The sequence below is a fragment of the Psittacula echo genome (genome assembly GCF_963264785.1).
Source record: "Psittacula echo genome assembly, chromosome: Z".
NCBI classification, from domain to species: domain Eukaryota; kingdom Metazoa; phylum Chordata; class Aves; order Psittaciformes; family Psittacidae; genus Psittacula; species Psittacula echo.
This window is the reverse complement of record NC_137742.1, coordinates 105,504,832-105,529,020: the sequence shown is the minus strand read 5'-3', so window position 1 is coordinate 105,529,020 and position 24,189 is coordinate 105,504,832. Positions and strand designations below refer to the sequence as shown.

The 24,189-nt window shown below is 47.3% G+C and overlaps 1 protein-coding gene across 2 annotated transcripts in view; it reads right to left on the bottom strand.

The window, feature by feature from the left end:
* Nucleotides 1-24,189, bottom strand: part of ZFHX3 (zinc finger homeobox 3) — a 171,312-nt gene that overhangs the window by 5,345 nt on the left and 141,778 nt on the right. For both annotated transcript variants that reach the window (XM_080637309.1, XM_080637310.1), the window contains 4 exons: nucleotides 17,372-17,505; nucleotides 16,964-17,164; nucleotides 8,361-8,463; nucleotides 1,547-6,991 (listed from right to left, as the gene is read on the bottom strand). In XM_080637309.1, the coding sequence (XP_080493435.1) occupies nucleotides 1,547-6,991; nucleotides 8,361-8,463; nucleotides 16,964-17,164; nucleotides 17,372-17,505 (5,883 nt within the window). The remainder of the gene's footprint in view (nucleotides 1-1,546; nucleotides 6,992-8,360; nucleotides 8,464-16,963; nucleotides 17,165-17,371; nucleotides 17,506-24,189) is intronic.

Sequence of the window (24,189 nt, the reverse complement as noted above, 5' to 3'; positions counted from 1 at the left end):
ATCAGAAAGTCTTTTTGGAGACTGAGTTTCTGATTAAGGAGCCGGGAAGATGCTCAAATCCTATTTAGGCTTCACACTATGGATTACAACTCATCATTAGCCAATCAGTTCAGTACAATAAGAGAAAGTTATCATTTCAGCAAACACGATTTTTAAGAATATGCAAAGACAGGCTGCTTTAGCAAGCAAAAAGAACAAAAAGGAATGTCAATCAGGCTTTTACTTTTTGATAAAAGTCAGCTCAGTCCCACATCTGTATCAGAGGCTGTTAAAATCATGTCCTCAGTTTCCATTCTTAAACCAGGTGTTTCTCTTGAAGCCACCAACACCTTGCCTCCTGTTTCTGAACCTGGAGAACCCTCATTCTGGAGAACTCTTGTATCATTATTATTTCTAATAAAGGCAGACCTGTACTGCTGCAGAGCAGAAAACAAGGATGCACAGTGGCATCTGGTGTAACTGCACCAGGCGTTACGGTGCCACAGGCTTTCCAACCCGAGACAGACTAAGCCTGTTCTGGAGACAAGACACTGGAATCAGTTCTCGGGATATCTCTGTAAATGTAAATCAGCCCTGGTGAAAGTTAACTTGAAAAAGGATCATCAGAAGTAACAGGGAAGTCTTCCAAGTGAAAGTAAGTCTTGGAGAGAACATCGATTACTCTGCTACAAGTGGAATTCAGACACAGGCATGTCCTTGGGATGCCACAGATGTAGCAGGGGGCAAACAAGGCTCTTGGATCAGGTTTTCTAGGCCACTGCTAGTCTACTGAGCAGTATATTCCATCGCCAGTGTTTGCTACAGATCTTACACACTCCACACGTTCACCAGGTACACAGAAAAGGTATATCCTCAAAAAAAACAAGTCCATTATCTGGGATTAGGCCACCCAAAGGACTGTGCCAAATTTTATTTTTATGTAGTATTGTTGAAAAAAATGTTACTAAAATACAAAGTAGATATGACCCATGACTACACCACTGTTTGTTAAGAAGGTACTTTCAGGTTTTATCCAGCCATGACTCAGAAACCAACCCACAGATGCACTGGGATTAGTCCTGGAGGTCACCATAAGGATATTACATGAAGATGCTCCAGGAGTCTGTCACCAGTGCTACCAGGCACATCACACTTTTCCCTAGAAACAGTTCACAGTTAGTGGAAATTTGGGACGGCACTACATAAACTGAATTTAATAGCAAAACGAAACGCATAATGAACAATGCATTCAGCACATTAGCCCTTTTCCTGTTCTGTTTGATAAATCCTTTATTCTTCATTTCTTTGAAGGTGCTTCAGCATTTTCAGGCTGTGCTAAGGAAAAAGAGATACACAAAATGTCTACATCTTGCTCTATTTCAGACTTGGCTAGAAACCCCACATTCAGGAATTAAAAGATAAAATACCTATTGCTCATTCAATGTCAAGTAAATATGCTCCACTAAAGGGCCAGGTATCAGCCGTTCTTCAAGAGAACATCTGCTTGTGCTAAAGATGTGTCAAGTTAAGTTGTGTCTCTGAGCAGTGTGATAATATCCATACCCACCTGTGTTGGATGGAGTGAAGCCTGGTAAGGATGGGCTGTTGAGGCCTGGGAGCAAGACTGGAGGGATGCCCTGTAGTGCTGGGTATGCAGCAGGAAGGTTAAGAGCTTGCAGAGGGGTGTTATCAAACATGCCCTGCTGTTGGGCTGCCAGACCAAGAACCTCATTGGCTTTTTTGATCCGGTCCAGCTCCTGCTGAGCCATCAACTGACGTACAGTAGCTGGGTCAAAATACTCCTTTTCCTTATCCAACTGGCTTCCAATGGTTTCTTTAACTTTGGAGATATGCTGTTGAGAGAAGATATGGTCACGTACAGACAGTCGAGCGCTGTACTTGATGCCACACAAAGTGCACTCTGTTTTGGGTCCCTCATAACTTGTTTGGTTTATACCAAAATGCTTGGCCATGCTGAGTTTGGACTTCTTCTCCTTCGCCCTAGCATTCTGGAACCAGACCTGAACAACTCTCTTTGGCAGTCCAATGTCATTGCCCAGGACCTCACACTCCAGCATGGTAGGTGTCCTGTAGTCATTAAAGCATGACTTAAGAACTTTTAGCTGGAGATTAGTCATCTGAGTGCGAAAGCGTTTCTGCCCAGGCCGATCCCCACTCTCTCCAGACTTGCTGGCTGAACCACTTGCACCAGGGTTGGGTGAGCAGGGGTCTGCAAGGCTGGATGTTTCACTATAGTCCACAGTACCTTCATTATCATACTCCTTGCTGTAAAAGCTGGGAGCTGGGCTGACCAGGCCAGAAGACAGCCGATCTTCATATTCAGACATTGCTATCATGGCAGCTTTTGTGAGACCCTCACTGGGTCCCGATGTTGATTTGGTTTCGGTTGCAATCCCTGTGGCACTATCATTGTCTGCATTCCCTTCATCTCCTGTTGTAGTGTCTGTGATTGCAGTGTTGACAGAGGAGCAGTCATCATTGTCCAGCTTTGTTTGGTCAAAGCTCAGATTGACTGAGGACATGGAGGGACTCTCGAAGTCTTCCATCCCTTCAACCTTAATGGAGGATGGACTCAGCAGAGTTCGAGGTGACAGTTCCATGCTCTTGTTCACTGGGGAGAGAGGAACAGTATGCCCGTCACTGCTTGTTGGTGGCATGTGGGAAAAGCTTCCTCCATCAAAGATGTCTCCCTTCATTTGAAGTCCCCCATCACAATCCAAGAGCATAGCAGACAATGTCAAGTTGTACCCAGCTCTCTTGGCCTCATGCCAGTGACGGGATCGGATATGGGCTTCTAGAGCTGTCTTTGCTTTAAAGAGAGCTCGGCAGAAGGGACACCGTCTATGGGCTTGGGCAGGCCCTACGGCTCTGAACTGCCCCTTCCTTTCCCGCGCACGCGTGTTTTGAAACCAAACTTGCACCACGCGTTTCTTCAAGCCCACTTCATGGGCAATGTGATCCAACATTTTCCGCGTTGGGTTGGAGTCGAGCAAGTATTTCTGATAAAGAATTTCCAGCTGCTCTGGGGTAATGGTAGTCCTTAGACGTTTATCCCTTTGTGGTTCTTCTCCTCCAGTCCCACTGTCATTTTCTCCAGGACTTGCACTGGCCTTTTCCTCTAGCTTTCTCTTCAGTGTATTCATTGTGGATGTTGGAGTTGATGGTGAAGTGGCTGAGCTTGCTGGAATCTGTGGTAATGCTCCAGATAGCAGCTGGCTCGTAAGTAGTGGATTACTGGGATCAAAAAGCATGAACGGCATATCCAGGGTTCTGTCCAGGAATGGGGGGTGGATAAACTGGTTCTGTGCACTCAGAAAATGAAGCTGCTGATGCTCCTGCCAATGCTCAAAGGAAGGAAATGCCAGCTTACACTGGTCACACTGGTATGGGATTAGCTGAGGAGGTAGGTTTGCCAGCTGTTGAGGGGTGGATGTGTGAATGGGTTTGAGGGAGAGATGCGAGAGCTGAGATGGACTTGGGCTTGACTGTGACAAGGAGCACTGAGGGGGCTGAGGAGGGGGAGGTGGCTGTTGCAATGAAGAAGGTGAGGATAACTGTGAAATCTTTTGGTGTGCTGAACTTGTCTTTTGTTCTCCTTGGTCCTGTTGCTGTTGAGACTCTTGCTTTGGTTGCACTTGCTTCTCTTGAGTTTGGTTTTGCTGTGTACTTGGAGGTTCAGGCTGCTTTGGTTTCTCTTCTGTAGCTTCTACTTTAGAACTATAGGTGGAGGAATCATCTGCCTCTGCTGTGAGCTGCAGAAAAGCTGAGGAGGTTGCATTGGCTGAAGATGTAGGTGTGCTGTAAGCTTGCGAGGGCATTGGTGTACTGCAGGAGGAACTGGTTGGAGTTAAGAGCTCCATTGCATCCATAGAGTCTTCATTCTGGCTATCATCCTGTCCATCCTCATCCTCATCTTTGTAACAAAGCTTTTTCTGGTGTTTAATGAGATCAAAAATGCGCTGAAAGACGAGACTGCACTTTTTGCACTGGTAGTTTAAGTTGCTTGTTCTAATATACCTGTCATTTGTAAGCTCCCGTCGTTCCCCGTCTTTGCCTTCTCCCTGATTCTCATAGTTTTTCCTAGCCTTCTGACGGGCATTCTGAAACCACACCACTATAACACGCGTTGGGAGGTTCAGCAAGTTAGAAAGCTGCTCAAATTCATCATCCTTTGGATAAGCATTGGCATCAAAGAAGTCCTGCAGGACTCTGAGTTGGTAGTCAGTAAAGCGTGTCCGGGAGGACCGCTTGCTTCCCCAGTACTCCTGCTTTTGAGGTTCTGGAGAAGGAGGCCGTGAGTCTATCTTCAGTTCTTCCAGGCTGGTAATGGGAGGATTACTGAAATTGTATGGGGAATCCTTGTTGCGCTGGCGTTCTTTGAAAAGAGTGTTTCTGAACCAGTGCTTGATCACTTTCTGGGGCAGTCCAGATTTGTCCGCCATCTCTTTGATCTGTTCCTCACTTGGGGAATTGTTAATATCGAAATACTGCCGAAGGACTCTGAGTTGGTCGTCGGTGATTCGTGTCCGTGGCCTCTTGTTCTGCTGCTGCTGGAGAAGGCTAGGGTTGAGCTGATGCTGGTACAACTGGGCCAAGTCAGCAGGCAAAGGGTCTACAGGACCCAGCTGGGGTGGCAGCTGTGCAGGTAATGTCTGTAGTGGCATGGTTTGCATCATCAGTGGTGAAAAGATGGGGAGCTCCATTGGCATGGAGAGCTGGGTGAGTGGCACAGATGTCTGGGCTGGTGCGATCGTAGGAGAGGTAATCGGTGGGGCAGACGTAGGGATGGTAGGAGTTGAAGCCGGCTGAGGAGGTGCTGGAGGAAGTGGAGGTGGTGGCGGAGGAGGTGGTGGTGGTGGCTCTGGGGTCTGAGGCCGCAGTGGGTACAGTTTGTCATAGTGTTCTCTGTATTGTTTGGCAAATCTCTCTAACTGCTTGAAGGGAAAGTAATGTTGGTGAACATGCTCTTGGTGGCTCTTCAGAATGAGGATGTTTGAAAAGAACTTGCCACATGTGTCACACTCGAGCTTTTCCAAGTTCTCACCTTGCTCTGTCTTCCCATTTTTCTTCTGCACCTTCTGCTTGTTCTCATTATACTGAATGACAAGCTCAAAGCCAAAGTTTTCCAGCAAGGCTTTTGTGGCATTCCCTCTTGCATCAGAGGCAATACGTGGCGGCAGTAAGGAAGGCTCTGAACTACCACCTGGTACAAAGTCCTTCTTTTCTTTGGGCTTTAAGTTATCAGGTAGAGACTCTTTAGATGCTACATTACTGTCTCCTCTCTCTGCACTTTCCCTTTCCCTTGGGGTTTCTTTTTCTTTCTCCTTCAGTATGGATTTATTCTTCTTCTCAGGGTGCTGGCTCTTCTGTATAAGGACGGAGTGAGGCTGTGATAAGGAGAGCTGGCCTTGCTGCTGCTGTAAGAGCTGTGGATGGCTCTGCTGAGGGATCTGAACTTGAGCCTTCAGGTCCTCCAGCAAACTCGGACCTGTACCAGTCAATGTCAGTGCGCCACTGGTGACAGGCAAACTAACTTCTGGATTGAGCTGAAACTCGGCACTAGGGATGTAGAAAGGAAATAAAAGATGCTGCTGTTGCTGAAGCTGCAGAAGGGTCTCTGTGGTCATTGGAAAGTGCGGCAAAAGTGCTGGGTTGAAGAGCTGGGATTGCAGAAGAGCAGCCTGCTGCTGCAGTTCTTGTTGCAGATGGGCCTGGACTTGGGCCTGGGCCAGGGTTTGAGCTTGCTGCTGCTGCTGCTGCTGCTGCTGCTGCTGCTGCTGCCTCGACGCAATCATGTCTGCCAACTTCTTTCGGTTTACCTCTTTGGGCTCTGAAGGAGAGGAGCTGCTAGTGCTTACAGGGTTACCTAATGTAGGAATTCCCATGTTGTCACTGGATACCTGGTTGAGTAGGCTGGGAATGGGAACTGGGCCAGAATTACTTGTGTTGGTGGCTGTAAAAGTATTACTGTTGGTAGCGTTCACTGGACTTGGTGTGGATGAACCCAAAGAAAGACTGCTGCTGCTGCTGCTGCCAGCTCCATTACTGCTGCTGCTGCCTCCAGCCGCTTCCAGTTTGGCAGCGCGAGCCTTGGTTTGGTGCAGGACAGACCTCATATGGATCTCCAAGGTTGAGCTCTGACTGTAGGCCACATTGCAGGTGTTACACTTAAAAGGCTTGTTGTCTGGGCTGCTGGTCGGTTCAGGCTGCCCAGTAGCAGATTCTTGGAGGGCTCTTTTCAGTTTATGCAGGTGAGAAACTGAATTGTAATGGACCAGGAGAATGTTCTTTTGCGTGAAAGACTCCTTGCAGACTGTGCACTTGTATGGGCGAGATGGATCTAGGAATTTCTCCATAGTGAAGTTAGGGCCCTTTCTGAAGGGTAAGGCCCTTTTTGGTTCTGAGCCGGAGTCCTCTTGCACTGACCCTGAATCGCTACCTGTTGGGCTCTGCTTATCTTCCAAGTCGCTCTCTTCCTCTTTATCTTCCTCGACTATGATAGTGTGGTCTTCTGCAAGTGAAGGATCGCCCATTGCAAGGAGGTCTCCGTTGACCAAGAGACCACCATATAGCTGCTGAATGTCAGCCTCACTCAGCTCCAGATGGCTGGTTTCCAAGTGCTTCTTCAGGGCCTGGAAGGTTCGGAAGCTGCGCTGGCAGAGGCAGCACATGGTGGCTGCCCGGATGACATGGTACTGGGAATGAAGCTGCAGCTTCTCAATGGTTTTGAATGCCAAGCTGCACTGGTTACAGCGGTACTTGTAGACGTGGCGATCGGACACCGGCAGCTGAGGCCGCTTTGCATGGACTTCGTTGAAGTGTGTCTGCAGGGCTGCTGAGCTCTTGAACACCTGGTTGCAGCCCTTCTTCCAGCAGAGGAAGCTGGAGTCCTCCCTGGCAGAGCTCGGATCGGCCAGAACCGGCTTGGGATCTCCGCTGTGCTCTGTGCTGTCCAATGGCAGAAGACCCTTTCCCGAGTCCTCAGGGATCTCTGTGAAAACAGAATGAGAGTAAACCTGACAATTACACCAGCACAGAGAGGCAGATCAGTGCCCTCTTTTTGTCCCTAATGCGTCCATGTGTTTTCTCTGCAATACGACAGGTATTTCTAACACTTCTCCTCTATCTTCATTCATTTATTTTCATAACAGCCCATTACCCTCATCATGGCCCACTGCATAAACCTACACAATTTACTTTACTTTGTCCACTTTGAGTATGTGGAAATTGTTCACACACACACACATTTCCTTAGTGAATTTATCACCTTTAATTCTTCCTTTTAAGTGAAGGACATTCAGCCACCTGTGCATGTTTGCTCTTTTGCTTTGATGTTCTGCCTATTTTCCAATAAGAAAGTTCATCAGACTGAATGCAGTATTTGAGTCTTGGTCCTACCAAAGCTAGAAACAAGAGGAATGAAATGTGGGTCCTTCTGGCAGCAGCTCAAAGGGTGCTGTCTGAGGGAAGATGGGAGAAGAAGGAATAAGCACTCAGTGCACTGCCGCTTATCCAGGGTCTAAGAGCACAGTCCTGCTGGAAAAAAGTGTGACACAGGTAGAGGCCAAAAAAGAGAACCCCTTGCCAAGGACACCCTGGGTGTGCCAGTGCTGCCCCACCAGCATCACTGCCTCAGGGCTGTCTGTCTGAAAGGAAATGACACTGTCTTCATTCCCTGATTCCTTACAGACCTTCCAGGAGGGCACAGAAGGAAGACTGGCATTGCTTCCCTGCCAGGTCTGACAGCAGACTCTTCTGCCCATGCAGAGCTATGTTTCTGGGATGCTCTCCTATCACACAACAAAGCCAGGACTAAATAGCCATGGATTTACAGCCATACCCTCATAACGCAGCATGGCAATGAAAAAGGCTGAGATTTGGGCTGGAGAAGGACTCCCAGCAGTTCAAAGCTCCTCAGACAATATGCCCAGAGACTGTACTGAGCTGTGATGGCAGTGGAGCAGGTACAGCAGAGAGGGCAGCACAGTCTCCAGCCAGCAGCTGCCGCCTTTGGCTTTTCTATATGGATCCCCTCAGCCCTCCACCACCTCTGCTTTTCATCACTCACATCTGGTCCTTCCTTTGCAAGGATTCAACACCACTTCCATATGAATGGCCACACTGGTGACCTGTGTTCCTCAACTCTGAGCTGCCCTGCCACGGAACTCCTGGGGCACAGACTGTTTGTGGCACAGATGAAGGGCGGCGGCCCTGCTGGGCACTGTCCCACTGCCGTTTTCAGGAGACAGCTGGGCATATGAAGTTCGTCCATGTGAAGATGTCCCCCGATACATCCCCTGATCAGGTGATGGAAGCTGAGGGAGTGGTGGGACTCATGGACCTCAGTGACCAGCACTCACCAGGCTGCTTCCCCAGCTCCTCCGCAGTGGAGTTCCCATCTTTTTCTGGAGCGGCTGCTGGGAGAAACATGCTGCTGGGCATCATCACCTCAGGTGTTGTCACCTGGAGAAAGGGAAGAAAGGATGTGGGGAGAAGAGAAACACAGGAAAATATTTTACACATGTTCAGTGGCAAAATTAGACACCACAATTGTAAAGTCAGAGGCGTCACTTTTCATGGCTCACTGAAGACTCACATTTATTAGACAAAGCTCCCATCAGTCAAAAGTGTTTCTACAGTTACATTCTGGACATAATTAGCAGTGCACACTTGAAGAATAATCTTATTATTAATATTTTTCCTTTATGTAGAATTCAGACTTTGATCACTGACAATGTTTTGTCATGGGCTGTGAAACTTCTTGTGCAACCAATTAGGTAGATAAGTTGAAAGGCCCACCTTAAGCTGCTGAAAACATAATAAGGCCCCTAATTAAATCATACCTCGTAAAGTACACTGTAATCTTGAACTAGGGAGCATTGCAGCACTGTTTTCAAAGTGTATCCATGCAGGAAAAGGAGGGGCATGAGAAAGAAAAGTACAAATAAGGAGAGAGGTGACAAAGGAAAGGATAATAAGAAAAGACTAACAAGAAAGCAAATCGTCTGCAAACTGGAAAGCTTTTGGTAACCCTTTCCTTGCTCTGACTGATGTGCTCGCTTCACCTCTCTTCAGGTGTTTGTCTATAACCACCTAGACCAGTGCAGTGCTTGAACACCAAGAGTTTCAAACAGCTGGAGACTGCTTCAACTGGAGATGCTCTTTGAAAGAGTCAAATGCACACGCTCATCTTCTTCTGGAAAACTGTTTCTTTGGGGGTACCTGATCACACACAGAACATACAAACTACCTCACCAGCAATTTGCACATGGTTGGCACTGGACACAAGACAATGTATACCCTTCTGAACATTCAGACCAGTACCTGGCACCACCTGAAAAGCTGCCCCCAGCCCTTCTCCCAGAGCAGCAACTGTGCAGACAGACCCACACCACCATCACCATCTGCGCCGTAATCCAGTGCAGGTCTGTCAGCACTGGTTAGATGCCTGTGGCAAGTGAAGACATCTCTACAGCCTGGGGCAGCTGCATGCCTCACCCCACTGATGCTCAGGGAGCACTGTCCTTTCACCAGGGCTGTGGTACTTGAAAGAACAGGAACCAACACTGAATTGCAATGCTTGTGGTGCTTCTGCTCCCAGTCTCTGGCTGCTGGGGAAGTGAGGTGTAAATAAACACTCCTAAATGGGTATGTATCCTAGCAAAACACATCACTCCATCCTTCTGTCAGATACTAAGAGGGCATTTGAACCTTGGACTACAGAAGAGAGTGAGGCTGTTATCTGCACATCGTTTACCTTGCTTTCTGCACAGTCAAGGACCACAAGGCTCTGACTGAACCAAATGAGGTATTAGCAAATCTGTGGTGAAGCTGAAGGTAAACCTATGTGCAGGACATGAAATCTTCCTTATCTATACATGTGTCAAATCCAAGCAAACACAGACTAGACCTTGGCTTCATTAAGTGAACGGAAGCAAAAACAGTCCATGAAAAACCTCAGAAGCAGATGTTGGTGTAGAGGGGTTGCAGCCATCTGACCCATGATGGGGAGGGGTGCTGAGCTCCCCCCTTTACTGGGGCAACTGGTGCACAGGGGTGAGCACTAGGTCTCTCTGGTGCCCACAGGAAGAGCAGCTGACCCTGATAAATCACTGGGAGGGAAGCTGAGCACACCATGTTCATTCCACCTTTTGCTCTAAGCAGGAGCATCTGATGGCTGTGGGTGGTGGGTTGGAAGACGTGAAAGGTCACCAGTTAATTCCCGGTAGCAGGGCTCGGAGGAGGGGGATGAGCAGGATGCAGAGGGGGGAAGGCGAGAAGGAGATGTCCCTCTCAGCTTTATCAGCAGGGACAGCGCTTTCCTAGGATCTTTAGGAATTACGAAAAATAAATCAGGAGAAATTAAAAAAAACCCCAACAGAGTAGAAAAAGAATAAAATTATCTAACACCTCAGCTGCACATCATTATAGAAACTGTGGGCTTTTTATACGTATTACAGTAAGGCAGCCATCCCCACTACCACACTCAGTACGACGGATCAGTAATTGTTTTCATACACTTTAATTAGAAAAACTCAGATGGCTATGAATAATAATGGAAAAGAAAGACTTTTGCACTTGAAAGGTTGAAGTCAATCAAGTGTGAATGACGGCAAAAAAGAAAAAAAAAAGACACCAATTCATCAGGCCTCTGTTGTCTCGCCGTGTCTTTAATCATAATTCCTGATTGGGATTCAAGAAGGCAGTAAGCAGCGGTTCTTTGTCTGCCTTCACCTTCCGTCAATTAACTCTCCCCGAAATATAATCATCAACCTCACATGCTCCTCTGCATCTTAATCTGGGGCTCCAAACCAATAAGTCCTGCCCTATATGTGTTTAAGTAATTACCTTTATCTACCTGCATCTCCATAGCCACAGTTCCCACCCTACTTCTACCCCTCCCTCCACAATAAAAAAGGGGGAAAAAAAAAGGTGGGAAGAAGAAAAGAGACTGTGATGCACTGAATTGCTACAGGCACAAAATCCCCAAAGGCAAACAGTCAAAAGCCTTTGGAAAAAGTGCAGGAAACTAGAAATTCTGGACATGGATATAGGGCAACTGCAGGCAGTCCAGCCAGCCACACAGAGCTGGCCCTCAGTGAAATCTTGAAAACACGGCACTGGTTTTGCTTCAACAACTATATCATGTCAGTCCTCTATCTGCCAAGCACCATTCAGGCTTCTCCTCAAAGTGCTGCCCGTTCTGTGCCATTGTTTAGGGCAGAACCATTCTGTGTCTTTATCCCCACAACCACCCCTAAGCACACAGCACAAATAGAAACAGTGACAAGAGCCTGCTGCACGTCTCAATCGTTCTGCATTTACAGTGGATTCCAGACTGCCTATTTTGAACTGTTTGTCCTTTTACACTTCAAACCCATCTGCGGATGCACCATTTCCTTGTACGTGCAGAAAATGTCTCGCACATCGTGGCTGTTTTTAATATAAACGAATGCTGTGAGTACTAGGGAGCAGGAAGGTTTAGTAGACCACGGCCACTGGCAGATAAACAGGGAGCAGTGCTCCACAACACAGCATTTTCTACTTCACATGTATTTAAATGGCATTAACTGTTCTGGTGACAGAGGGGAACGTGTTTATCTTGAGCACAGCATGTGTTAGCACATGCGGTTGTTCAGTGCTCTCTACCTCCCTCTCACCTGAGCAGACAACACCTGGCATGAAATCCTGGCATCCTCCATCCCCCTGTTTCAGTGTCTCTTCAATACCGTTTCCCAATGGCAACATGTCAATCACTGTGAATTGTTATTAAAAAACCAGCTCTACAGATGGAAGTTTGACAAATGTGACTGGCTTCTCCCTTTCCTCCTTCTGCACACACTTGTTTTGCTCTAACATTAAACTGTACCCCCTCTGCAGTGAAAAGAGCAAAGGAGGGGAAGTTTGTGCCAGAGATTGGCAGTCCCTCCTGCGCCCCACTTTGAAACATCTCCCCTTGGTCTGTACTGGAGATGGGAATGCTGGCTAGGCAGCCACCCTCTAGAGCAGACCACAGAGAAGTTAATTACCTGCCCTAGATGGAAAGTTACTGGGAAAAGCCTCTTTGCTTCCAAGGACCCTCCCTTTTGATGGAATTCAGATCCCCTTAAGGAGATAAAATTTCTTTATGATGACAAGATTCAGTGACACACATGGGCACCCCAATTTGCTGGCCATTTCTATAGACAATGCGGTCCACTGAGTGACTGCACAAAACACCCAAGGGCGGACATGCCATGTCTCCAGCTTCCCTTCCCCACAAAGATCCCCAACAGATCACACACGTCCTGACACCTACAGACCTGTCACCAGTCTGGAGAGCAACCTGTGGGTCCACTCCTCACTGGAGACAGCCTACAGCAGTGACATGTGTGGCTCCTGCCACTACTGAATCTACCAGATCTTTAAGATGATGAACTGCAGAACTGTTATCAGCATGGGCTGGAGGCTCTGAGCTGAACATCCCTCCTGTGCTGGCCCTGGCGGCGTGACACAAGGATATTCCCGGCACGTTCAGTGAATTAATCTTGGACAGGGTGAATAGCCAGCTCCCCTCGTGCACTGGATCTGCCTGCTCTGACCTTCCTCCGCAGTGAGTGACCAAAGGTGTGGACAGTCTGTGCAGTTCCTCTGAAAATGCCCCATAATGCTGATATCATGCAGCTTTGAAAAGCATATCTCTCCAAGGGGTCTGAGGAGATACATTACTATCCCTATGTCCATGCAACCAGGGGGAAGCACACATGCAATGCAAGGTTCCCAAACCAGACAAAGGAGGTAATTTCCATTACAAAGAGAGAGAGAGGGTGCTGGAGTGAAAAGCTTCATTAGACTCAGAGAAGCAAAGCGATGGCAGTATACCAAGGTCACTTCTAATTTAGACCATCTAATTGGCAAACATGGCTCCAAATGGCTATCATCTCACAGGGCTCAGAATTAATGAAGCCCGATTATTTTCATTACCTTCATCCTAGATGGAGAATGAGACACAGACTGAGAGGGAAAGGGGGGAGTGAGAGGGGGTGAGAAGGAGGGAGAGAGAAAAATTGAATGACAGCAGAAGGGAGAGAGCAGTAAGAAAAGACAATAGGAAAGAGGGAAAAAATGTACAGATGGCAAGAGGGAGAAGTAAGGATGGCAGAGACTGGCAAGAATTACTCTTAAGGCCAAGGGAGAACAGAAAAAGATGGAAAGACGGCTGAAACACTGAGAATATGCCCTAAACCAAGGAAGAGAAAACTGACAACAGAAATGATGAGAGAGGAATGTGCAGAAGGATAAAGCTGGCTGTGGGAGGAGGGAGAGCTCCCCACTCCCGGAGGCTCCTGGGAAGCTGTCCCTTCTCCTGGCTCAAGCCCATCAGTCTTGTCAATCGACTGTGCCGGCGAACTGCACTTCACCCTCATTAAGGGGCTCTCTGCTGAAGCGGTACAGGCCCAAGATTAGCCAAAAGGCTGTTATGTGGAAAGATAGTGATTACACCCACTCGGAGTGGCTGGAATGCCACATGAAATGAACTTGACCACATCCATTCACCAGCTCTGTGGAAGGGAAGCTGCAGGAGATGGGGGGTGTTGGGAGCCTCTGCCCCAAGGTGCACCCCAGGCTTCACACCACATGGGAGCTTTTCGTGTGGCTCTCTACGCTCTGCAGCCACAGTCCCAGCGGCCAGGCCAGCGGGGAGGACTTGGCATCCCATGGGACAGCCAGCCTGGCTGCTTGCTGATATGAAAGCATAGAGCCTGGAACAGCCAGCTCTGGGATGCTGAGCACAAGCAAGCAGGGTTACTATGGCAACAGACATATTAGACACTGCAGGTTCCTGAAAGGCGTCTGATAAGGTATTATTAACTGGAGCCTCCTCCAAACACCCAGCAAAGACGCTGTGTCGAAAGGGACCTGGCTCCCACTTACTGGACTGCAATTCCCTCGTGGTGGCACCAAGACCCGATTCACATGTCAGACTGATACAGGAATCTCAACTAAAATGAGCAAAATTAGGAACCTTTCATTCTGCCACATGACTTCATGAAGCCATAGTGATTTCAAAATATTTGTCATTTAATGCAAAAAAGAACCACCTTCTCGACCTACATGCCATTTGACTTGAAGCAAGAAAAGCAATCTTCCTCCCCCCCACATTTCTAGGTACCAAAGGGAACAGCTGCCAAGGGCCAGTGGCAATGGCCAGGTGGAAAAACAGGAATGAGCAGGAGGATGATCTTCATGGCTAAGCCAGACTCTACGGTTCTCAGCAGAAGTCCTGTGCTCCGCAGCAGCAGGATGAGGCTCTGCTCCAGCTCAGCAGACGACTCACCTATGAGGACTGTCCTCCACAGAACTACAGTTGCACTGGCCACATCCTCTATGGAGTGTCCCCAGTTCCTAATGAGTGGTTTCCCTGTATCCTGCAGGACACAGAGTGCTTAGGCAGAGAAGATGGGCCAGCCCAATTGCACTCGTTCCAGACTGTGTTCTGCCAACAGCCCAGCTCAGAGACACACCATTTCACACTGGCATAACACACACCCTTAGCAAACTGGTTACACTTGCTGGCCTAAGAAATGGGCTCAGTTTCTGTCCACTGCTCTTAAAAGGCCAAGATGTCTTCCACCAATTCTATTAGAAGCTTAGCAAGATTTGTCAAGTCCTCAGAAGGTACTTACATACTAAGCACCATGAATCAAATGGGATGCAGATTGCAGAGACTGAGGTCTTTGCGCTGGGACAGCTCCTCGATCCAGATACATGAGTGGTGGGCAGAGTTGAGCTGTGCCCTGCTCCAGCCTGTGGTCATGGCCAGTTCACAGAGTTAGTGATCTGCTGGTGCTCTTCTTACCTATCTCCCTGTATTTTGTTACTCAGAGACTGCTGGGGCCTGTCAGCCTGGGTTTTTTAATGGGTTTTATGATGTGGCGCCTACTTGGGGCATGTTTGGTTCTCACAGTTGGTTGGGAGTGCTCGGTCAAGAGGTGGTCACCACCAGCCCCTGCAGCCCAAGGGGTGCAGGACACCTCGGCAGGGCCCAGACAGAGGGCAGGACAGTGAGAGGACAGGGAGCTGGTAAAGTAAAGCAGGCAGATAAAAAAGCATAAAGGCATTTGAGAACAAGCCGCAGAAGAACTGGGAGAGTAATAGAAAGAGAAGATAAGAGAACTGTAAGAGAAAAGCTGGGCAACATTGCATATGCTTGCTCAGATGATGTCACAGGAGGGGAGGTGATAAAGAACATGAGTACTACGACAAACATGGTGTTATTCACCTCTACTGTCGGGAACTGGCAAAGAAGGGCGAAAACAAGAAGAAATAGGGGCCAAAAAAAGAAACCACAAAGAGAAAGGACAGGAATAAACACTTATTTTATATAGTTGGTGACAGGTTCTTAAATGCAAACACAATCTTGCCTTGAAGATTATACCAAACAAATAACAGTCTAAAAATCTTACAATACATTTCATTTGTGAATTTAGAAGGGTTTTTGAAAATACGTCTTTTTAATTCTACCTGTATCTTAAACTGAGACTAGCAAATGGAAAGGCGCACTCGTGAAACGTATGAAAAGGGAATTAATGAAAGAGATGTTCTGGGGCTCAGAATGTTATTTATGGAACTAAGTGCCTGAGTGCTGGAGAGTGCAGTAACCTGTTATAAGCACTTCGGCACCGCGACAGCACGTACTAGTCCACAGAAGAGGTCCAACGGCTCCACGTGTACGCCAGCAGCAGAGAGGGATGCGGGGTCAGTGGCACTGTGTAAAGCCAGAGCACAAACCCAGGTCTCAAAAATGAGAACTTGAACACTGCACTGTTAATTTGCTACTTCTCACTAAGCACTAGCTCTCACGTCAGATGAATTTCAATTCCTTCAACACGGTGTTGGAGAAGTGTTCCCATGCTAGGTGCTAAAACAAGGATGCAGGGCACAAGAAGAGCCTGGTGCAAACATACTTGTGCTGAACCATGATCTGCCATCTGAAGCTTCTGCTCCTCACTGGAAGTGGCACAAGCAATAGCCATCAACAGTCCATACTGAAACACAAAGTTGTTTGACAAACAGCTCCGGAAGAAGGGTTGTTACAAGTTTTGACCTCTAAATGAAGACAGATCTCTTTAGTGAACTTTCACTCCACACTTCAGTGGCTAACTTCCTACTCCAGAGAATTTTAAATGCCTATGCTTAGATTTTGAGTTAAAACCAGGCATTTACAAACATTTTAAAAACAGCACTTGAAACAGTAGCTCTAGTATTCAAAAGTCCCTTAAGGTTCCAATTCCCCTGGGCCAATGGCAGCGTATCCCTTGCTTGTTCAGGTTACCCTGAAAAGGGAACTGTTACACCACAAACCCATGGTAATTTCGGATGGAGCAACTCCTCATGTACCCAGCTCACCTCACACAACTGTAACAATGATCTTCTTTAAGTGAATGAAGTGCAGAACATGGGCTGCACAATAGGACTATCTCTCCTCCATGAGATGAGACTACTAAGGGAAGTTACTCTATTGGTTCTTAAAACCATATTTCAGGCAGAAATCTGCAATCTAATTTCCTGTAATGTTACCTTAATCACCCTTGCTGCCGTTCTTGGGAAGTGCCCAACACACAAGCACTTTCCCTCTGCAGCAGAAGCAGTGCAGCACATCAGCTACTACACCTCCCAGAAGCTTCTGTGCAAAATGTCATCCCATGCAATGACCTCAGTAGTTAAAGGAAATCATATTTATTCTAATCTCTTCACAGTGAAATTACTCAAAGCTGAAACACTGCCAGTTTCCACAGTGCTCAAGCATGGACAAAATAGTCTCTGTGACAAAACACAGAGGGATGGGAAAAACCTAGATGACAGAGTTCTGACAGATGGAGCTGCCCACTACAGCAAAGTCAGCCTGCAGAGGTCAGGCCACCCCTTTACTCTTCATCTGTGCTAGGAAGGCAGTAGACATGCTTGACTACGCAGCACTTACCGTCATGATGAGCTTCTCGACACAGTCAGGCGACACACTGTGCAGATGGGTGAGGTGCAGCTGCAAATGGATCTTGTTGTTCAGCATGTCCTGGCAGAGCGGGCAGCGGAGCATGGGCTGCACCGAGTGCTGGGTCATGGTGTGCACCCGCAGCCGATTCACGTCTGTGTTACTGTACTTGCAATATGGACACTGATACATCTGCAGAGCAAGGCAAATGAATCACGCACTTGACACAGCTGCTGCTTTCCTCTTTCCTTACAGCTAGGCTTTAATAATTCTATGCCTTCTCCTACCACCAGTTATCGCCTTTCATCCTCCTTCTCCTATTATATTCTTTGCTTTTGGCACATATGAAACAAATTACCTGATTGCAGATGCTCAAAAAGCTGGGTTCTTCTTCCTTACCTGCTCTGATTTGGTCTCCTCTGAAGTTTTTGACCATTTAAAGGAAAGAGGCGACTCAGAACTGCTAGGAAACGACATTCGTTTAGAGGATGCTGGAGGCTCTGTCAGCTCCTTCTCTGCCTGGCTGGCTGGTGCTGCAACAAAACGAGATTTATATCAGGACATTCCCAAAGAGGCTGAAGTTGGACAAAGACAGTACTTCATTTACTCTGCTGCTGTTGCTTCAAACACATACCAAAGACCTGGAGGAGGATGAGTCTGTAGACTAACTTACATCCTACAAAGCATGCCTGGCCAAAATAAATTAATTCTTGACTATCTTTCATAGTAAGGGAACCGTGTAATTTATAGTTAGAAGCAGAGAAATCTCAGCTATTTCTGTGGGCTGCTTACAACCTGTTAGGTGTTGCCACCCATGTTCTGCATTGTTCTGCATTCACATCAGACACACAAACACTGGGCCATATGTGAAGGCCAACGCGTCAGCTCCACGAGCAGTTGGACTGACTTGACAAAGCAGAGCTCATACTCCTAGCTCACTGAATGCTTCGCATATGAACACTCTAGAATATGTTTGCCTTGGACGTGGCTGGAAGCTGTGGCCATCAATCTACTGTGGTCTGTGCTGGAAGCAGCAGCACATGGCCAGGGATTAGCACACAACTGACGGTCCCACCAAAACTATGGTGGCAGAAACCCAGCCTACAGCCAGTGCTGGGGTGGGACTGGGACATCTTCACACTGTAACAAGCTGAAGGGTGATTTTGTTTCACCAAAACACAAAAGGCAAATGAGCACAGAAGTCAACAGCAAAGCCCTTGGCAGGTTGTGGTGCTCCAAGAAGTACATCCCTGACCTTTACTCCTCCCCCGAACCCTGGCAGCCTGCAGTACATAAATTTGTGGGACATCTATTATTTAAAAACTGTAAGGACAAGTATATTATACACAGCCCCCGTCTCCTCCTCCCTGAACACACATTCATAACAGTACTTTAATCTGTCTCGAATCGACTTCAAACCCATTTCGCCCTTAATGGGAGTTATTCATTTTCACTTGAAAGGTAATATATGACAGCTGGATATTTAATATGATGGATCGGCTGCCGATTAACAAGGCACTGTAGCATTCTTAGACCAGTCCCCCCATACTCTTCCCCTTGTCTCTTCTTCTCTTTGTGAACCTGCTGGTATCTGCTCCTTGTTTCAGAAGATGCTGTCAGAGTAAGATACGTGCAAACTGCTTCCTTCTCAAACAACCCTCCATGCACTGGCAGTTGCTGTATTTCAAAAGGTATCACACCACAGGAAGAACTCCCCATTTCTAACCACCCTCCCTGCCAGACCCTAACTCTAATGTTCAGCTAGATAGAGGCAACATAACTTCCAGGAGATGGAAAATAGGTATTGCAAAAGATAACAATACTGCCAGAGGGAGGCAGGGATCAGAGGAGCTCTGGTACTACCGACTGTCTACTGGTAGACTTGGCCTTGCCAAAGCCTGCTTAGAGGCGATTTCCTTCCCTGCAGTGTTGCCCTGCCATGTGCCTGCTGTTTCAGCCCTGGCTGATTCTGAGCCTCCAAGCACTATGTAAAGTTCTGGCTGTACCCAACTCCAAACCCATAGGACCCCTCCGTGCTTCCAACTCCAGAAAAATGTCCAAACTGAGAGCTTCATTGTGTAGAACAAGGCTGTGGTGTCAGTGCCAGCTTATGGACACCAACACAGAATGACAGGCTGCTTCTCTGGTCAACCCACTAATTGAACCCCACACCCTCCCTGGGGTTCAGAACTGGAAAGTCATTAAAGATGACTTTTGGTCCTGCAGGACTAAAGCTGGCCTTCATTGCTTCCTACTAATAAAATGTGGTTGGAGCACAAGAAACTTGGCAGCACCGCGGAGCTGCCGGTGCTGCTCCTCTGCTGAGGAAAGCAGTTCCTCTGAGTGGGTTTGGGGAGGCAGAGGCCATGAAAGGAGCCAGCACCATGGCAGGCAGAGGAATACCCTGCCTTAAAACACCCTTAACACACCGAGCCTTGTGTGGTGTGAGTGGTCCCGTAGCTACTGGACACTAGCTGTAACCCCTGGAGTCACAACAGGGCATTTCCTTATTTTTCTTTCTACTGGAAAGCAGCCTGCTTAGAATTAGGGCAAAGTCAAAATAATGAAAATTTTCTTTTACTTACCATCTCCAAAGTGCCCCGTTTTACTAAATGCACTTGATCCAACCCATAACTTTAATCTTTCAAACCCAGAATTATTAATGATTGTCCAGACCCCAGAATAACTGCTCTGCTGCAGAGTTCTGAAAAACGCATGTGGAATATTTGTTCTAAGTATTTTTTTTTTGTTGATTTGACAGCTCAAATGGGAATTTTAACACTGAGACCAAAGTTTATCACTGATAAACAGCCACACACAAAGTGACACATTCAGTCCATGTCACAGATCATAGGAATTCAGAACTCTTCTGCAGAAACGAGGGCACGCAGCACGGCACCCCCAGGCTCCCAGCAGCTGGGTCCTTCTTCTGCACTGAGGGTATGGGACAGAATGTCCTTGGCTGATAATGTCAAAGGAGCCTTGGTGCTGACTGGCAGCTCAGCACCGGTGAAGGTGGAGCCCAGTGCCTGCACCCTAACCATATCCAGCATCAGACTTAGAGGTCCAGGCCTTGCAGAAAATGAAAGGAATCAGGGTTTAAAGTATGAAGTACAACTATGTACCAGTATTTTTACTGTTTTAACTCTTTAAATGGATTTAGTTCAGATTTGCTGACCTTAGAGAAAAATCTGCATTTCTCAACAGAGGTACCCGAAAGCCAAGTGCAATCAGATGGTGCTGCTGCAGGCACACTGCCTTGCCACAGCACCGCTTGGTGACCTGGTTGTCTTCTCACTCTACCTCAGCAGCTTCTGCTTTTCAGAGGAGGAGAAATCCCCTGGGCGTTATTTCAGAGGTGAGATGGGATGCTCCTTTGGAAGTGGGGATCCTTTCTTTTGCTAGGTCCAGAAGCAAAACTGCCAAAGGTCCCCAAAGCTGCCTGCTCTCCATCCTGGTAGGAACGGAGTTGCCACCCCACCTCCCAACCATCAGGTTCTTTTAGCTAAAGTACCACTGACAGCCCCTTCATCTAAACTTCCATCTCCCAACCCAGCAACATAATGGAAAAGCCAATTAAATGATTATTAATTCATGCTGCTTTCCGTAAGCCAGAGGTTCTCATCTCCCTGCATTCCGTAAACCAGCTTGCCACTTGCCCTAGAAATTTACAGCAGGGTTTCTGCTATCTCCATTGATTTAAGAAACACCACCCTCCCTGCCCCCAGCCTGCTGACAAACTCCTTCCTACCAAGTTCAGCAGCCAGCCTGGGAAAAAGTTTCTGTGGGACCAGGGAACTGTGCTTTCAGTGCCTGATGGAAAGCAAAATTCCATATTTGGTGGTGCCTCCCTCCTCAATCTCCCCTGATGTTTTCTTGGAGCGATTACCCAGCACCACAAGCCCACGGACCAGCCCGACTTGCCTTGCAGAGTGCTGTGGCTGGAAATACCTCAATGGCCGCCATCCTGCTGCACGGACCTCATGGAGGAGCATCCTCCAAGGACTGTGGCTCTCCTCCTGAATCCTGGGACTGCAGTGTCCCACTTTCAGGCGCACACAGCCCTCACCCAGTGTGATGGGCAAGGTCAGAACTCCCTGTGCAGTTCCATCAACAGCAGCTCAGGAGCCCAGGACAAGGGCGTACAAAGTTCAGTGCCAGCCTCCCTGGCAGACAGTTGGTATCCCGCAGAAACACGCAATTTGTATTAACAGAGCAAGAAGGTGATGCCACTGAGAGACCACAGTGACTGCCTGGACAGCCCTGCTCAACCCCTCCTGAAAGGGCACCCAGGCACTGCTGCAGTGCTGCCCGTCTGTTACCTCATGTCTTGAAATATAAGGTTGAATGTTTGTTTCTGAAACATTGTTTACATTCCCTATTCCCTGAAGGTACCATTTGTTCTAATAAGATGTTGTAGCCATACTAACAGGCCTGTATATTGCCTCTTGCTCTACAGTATTTTTTCAACTCTGTATTTGACAAATAACACGATCACATGATAGGCAGAAGTAAATATACAGAGATTTGCAAGTACACTTTCATACCCAGGCCTTTTTTGCCACCTTTCAGAGATGTGGCCCTGAAAACGGTCAAATAATTTGTTTTTCTAATGATTTGCCATACCTTCAGCCTGCAGTGAGTACGAACAACTGAGTTACAATTAAATATTCATATTACAAGCCCCAGCCACTACCAGAGTTTTCTGCCATGCTACGTACAAACACAGCACCTAGAAAACCTCATGGTGAAGGTGCCAGGCAGCACAACAGGCACGTGGAGGCAGTGCTTGGCTTGTCATCATGAGTACCACAGGTCTTCCCCACAGCCCTGCAGATCAGCCCATTTCTTGCCAGCTCCTGAAGGAGGCCCTGCGACCTGCCAGGAGATGCTGCTCCCACTGCAGTGGCTCTAGTGCAGTGATGTGCTGTGAACAAAGAGACAGGGCACCAGGGGAGAGAAAATGACCCACGCAAGGGGGTTGGAAATGGATGATCTTCAAGGTCCCTTCCAACCCAAACCATTCTATGATTCTATGTATGAAGTTATGGATCAATCCTAAAGGTTTTGAGCATCCCGGCTCTATCTGGAAGCAGGAAGCAGGAGTCGGTGAGGCCCTGCCATGCTGCATGGTGGGACAGGGGGCCAAGCACTCACAGATACGTGTGTGGCAGTGGCTCTGGCAGAAGCTGACCTGGCACAAAAGTAGCACTGCACCCTGGCAAATACACCCAAAAAAAAAAAAGCCTGCACCAAAGCTGGGAGGTTTCCCTGTCCCAGGAGCAACAGCTCCCTCTCTGCTGCTCAGAGACTTGTGCAGGGCAGAGGGAAAGACAGAAGAACATCCCACCTTGTGCCCACCATCACCCAACCTCTACAAAGAGGTACTCTAAAGCACTGCACTTTTTCTTCCAGCAATGGTATTCAAGATGGTATCTTTAGAAATACGAAATACTGGGTTTTTTTAAATTACAAAGTGGCTGGAACAAACAAGCAAAAACCTTTATATTTACCTGTTTTTTTGGGTCTTGAGACAGTTATCAATCTGTGTGAAAGTTACTGCTCAGTTCAGCTGAATAAATATGTCAACTAACTTACCAAGAGAATAGTGTTATCAGTGTTATCAGCATTATTCTCAGACTAAAGCCAAAACACAGCACTATATCAGCTACTGGGAAGAATGTTAACTCTATCCCAGCCAAAACCAAGACACCCCTTCTCCAAGGCCTCCTTCACACAGAAGCCAGGGTCGAGAGCTGTTCCATCCCTCGTAGCCCACTCTCTCCCTGTCTTTACTGTGCTCCACACAGCATCCCAGCCATTAAGTGCTCAACAAACGCCATACATTAAAAAAAAACAGAAAAAAGCAGTGGTGGGGGAGGGGCAGTAATAGATTTCCGTCAGGATGTGCCTGACCTGTTTTTTTCAATTTCAGTAATTAGAAAGGCAGTAGGCCTGTAGGAATTATTCATAAACTGCAGGAGCTGTGCAGTATACATTTATGTTAAACATGTCAAATCCGATTGAAATCTTGCCTGCCAGCACCATACTCCATAAACACACTTTTCTGCAACAATTTCCCAGCTCTCGGCAGCCCATTAATACCTCCTTTAATAGCAATCTACCACGGATTCGAATCAGGGACGCTCCATTGCACTAATTGCTCTGTTAGGTAAGCATCATGGATTAAAAAAAAAAAAAAAAATCATTAAAAAAATAAAAGGCCTTCAGGCTAGTCCTCTAGAAAGATTTCATTTCAATCTATATTTTAAGTAGAGTCTGCTTCTTGTTTTTGTGGAAAAAAAACCCCAACCCTGATATTCTACATCTATACAACTGGCAGTGCATTAAGAAAGTCCCTTTCATAGCTGGGTCACTGCAGATGAAGCACTTCCCTCTAGTCAGAAAACATATACAAGCCCCACCCAAAATCTCCAGTGTCTCATACTGATCTACCCCCGGTCTGATTCAGGCTTTAGCTGGAAAACAAGGTGTTGAATATTCATCATTCACATCCTGCCTCAAAAATGGAGTCGAGAATAGCCATGATTTCTTTCCTCCTTGCTGGTTTTCTTGTGATAAATCTCATGTTAGTCACAATGAGCTGATTTCTAAATAGCTCAGCCATAAGGCAAAGAGCATCTCCCTTCTGTGTAGAGGAGACGGCTCTAGAGCAGAGAGAAGGAAGCTGGCAGGGCAGAGGCAGCCCCAGTACATCCATCAGCACTTGGGAGCTGCTTAGTCCCGAAGCTGGACAGAGAGGAAAAAGAGAAAGCAAACAGGTCCTATCTAGGAACAGGGATCACAACTCTCTCCTCTCCATGCAGTATTTAGGAGTCACAGAGGAGTGCTGGTGCCTGGAAGCACGGCTGGCCGTGGGAGCTGAGCGGAGCAGCAGGAGCACTGAGGAAAGCAGACAGCACTGCTGCATTCCAGAAACCTTTGAGGAGTCACAAAGACTTATATGAAAATCAAGGTAAACTGAATCCCTATTTGGGACTGTGTTTTCCACACGCGTATTTTAATGGAAAGCATTGCCTAAGAAAATGTTCTGCTTAAGATTATTCCATTTTAAAATAAACAAAATCTAACTGATAGATTTATTTGGCAGCTGAGGCTTTCTGAAAAACGTAGCACGGAAGCAGAGAAGTTTTTCCTTCCAGAGCTGACACCGACACAGGTGCAGTCTGACATATGTGGACCTACAAACCACAGAG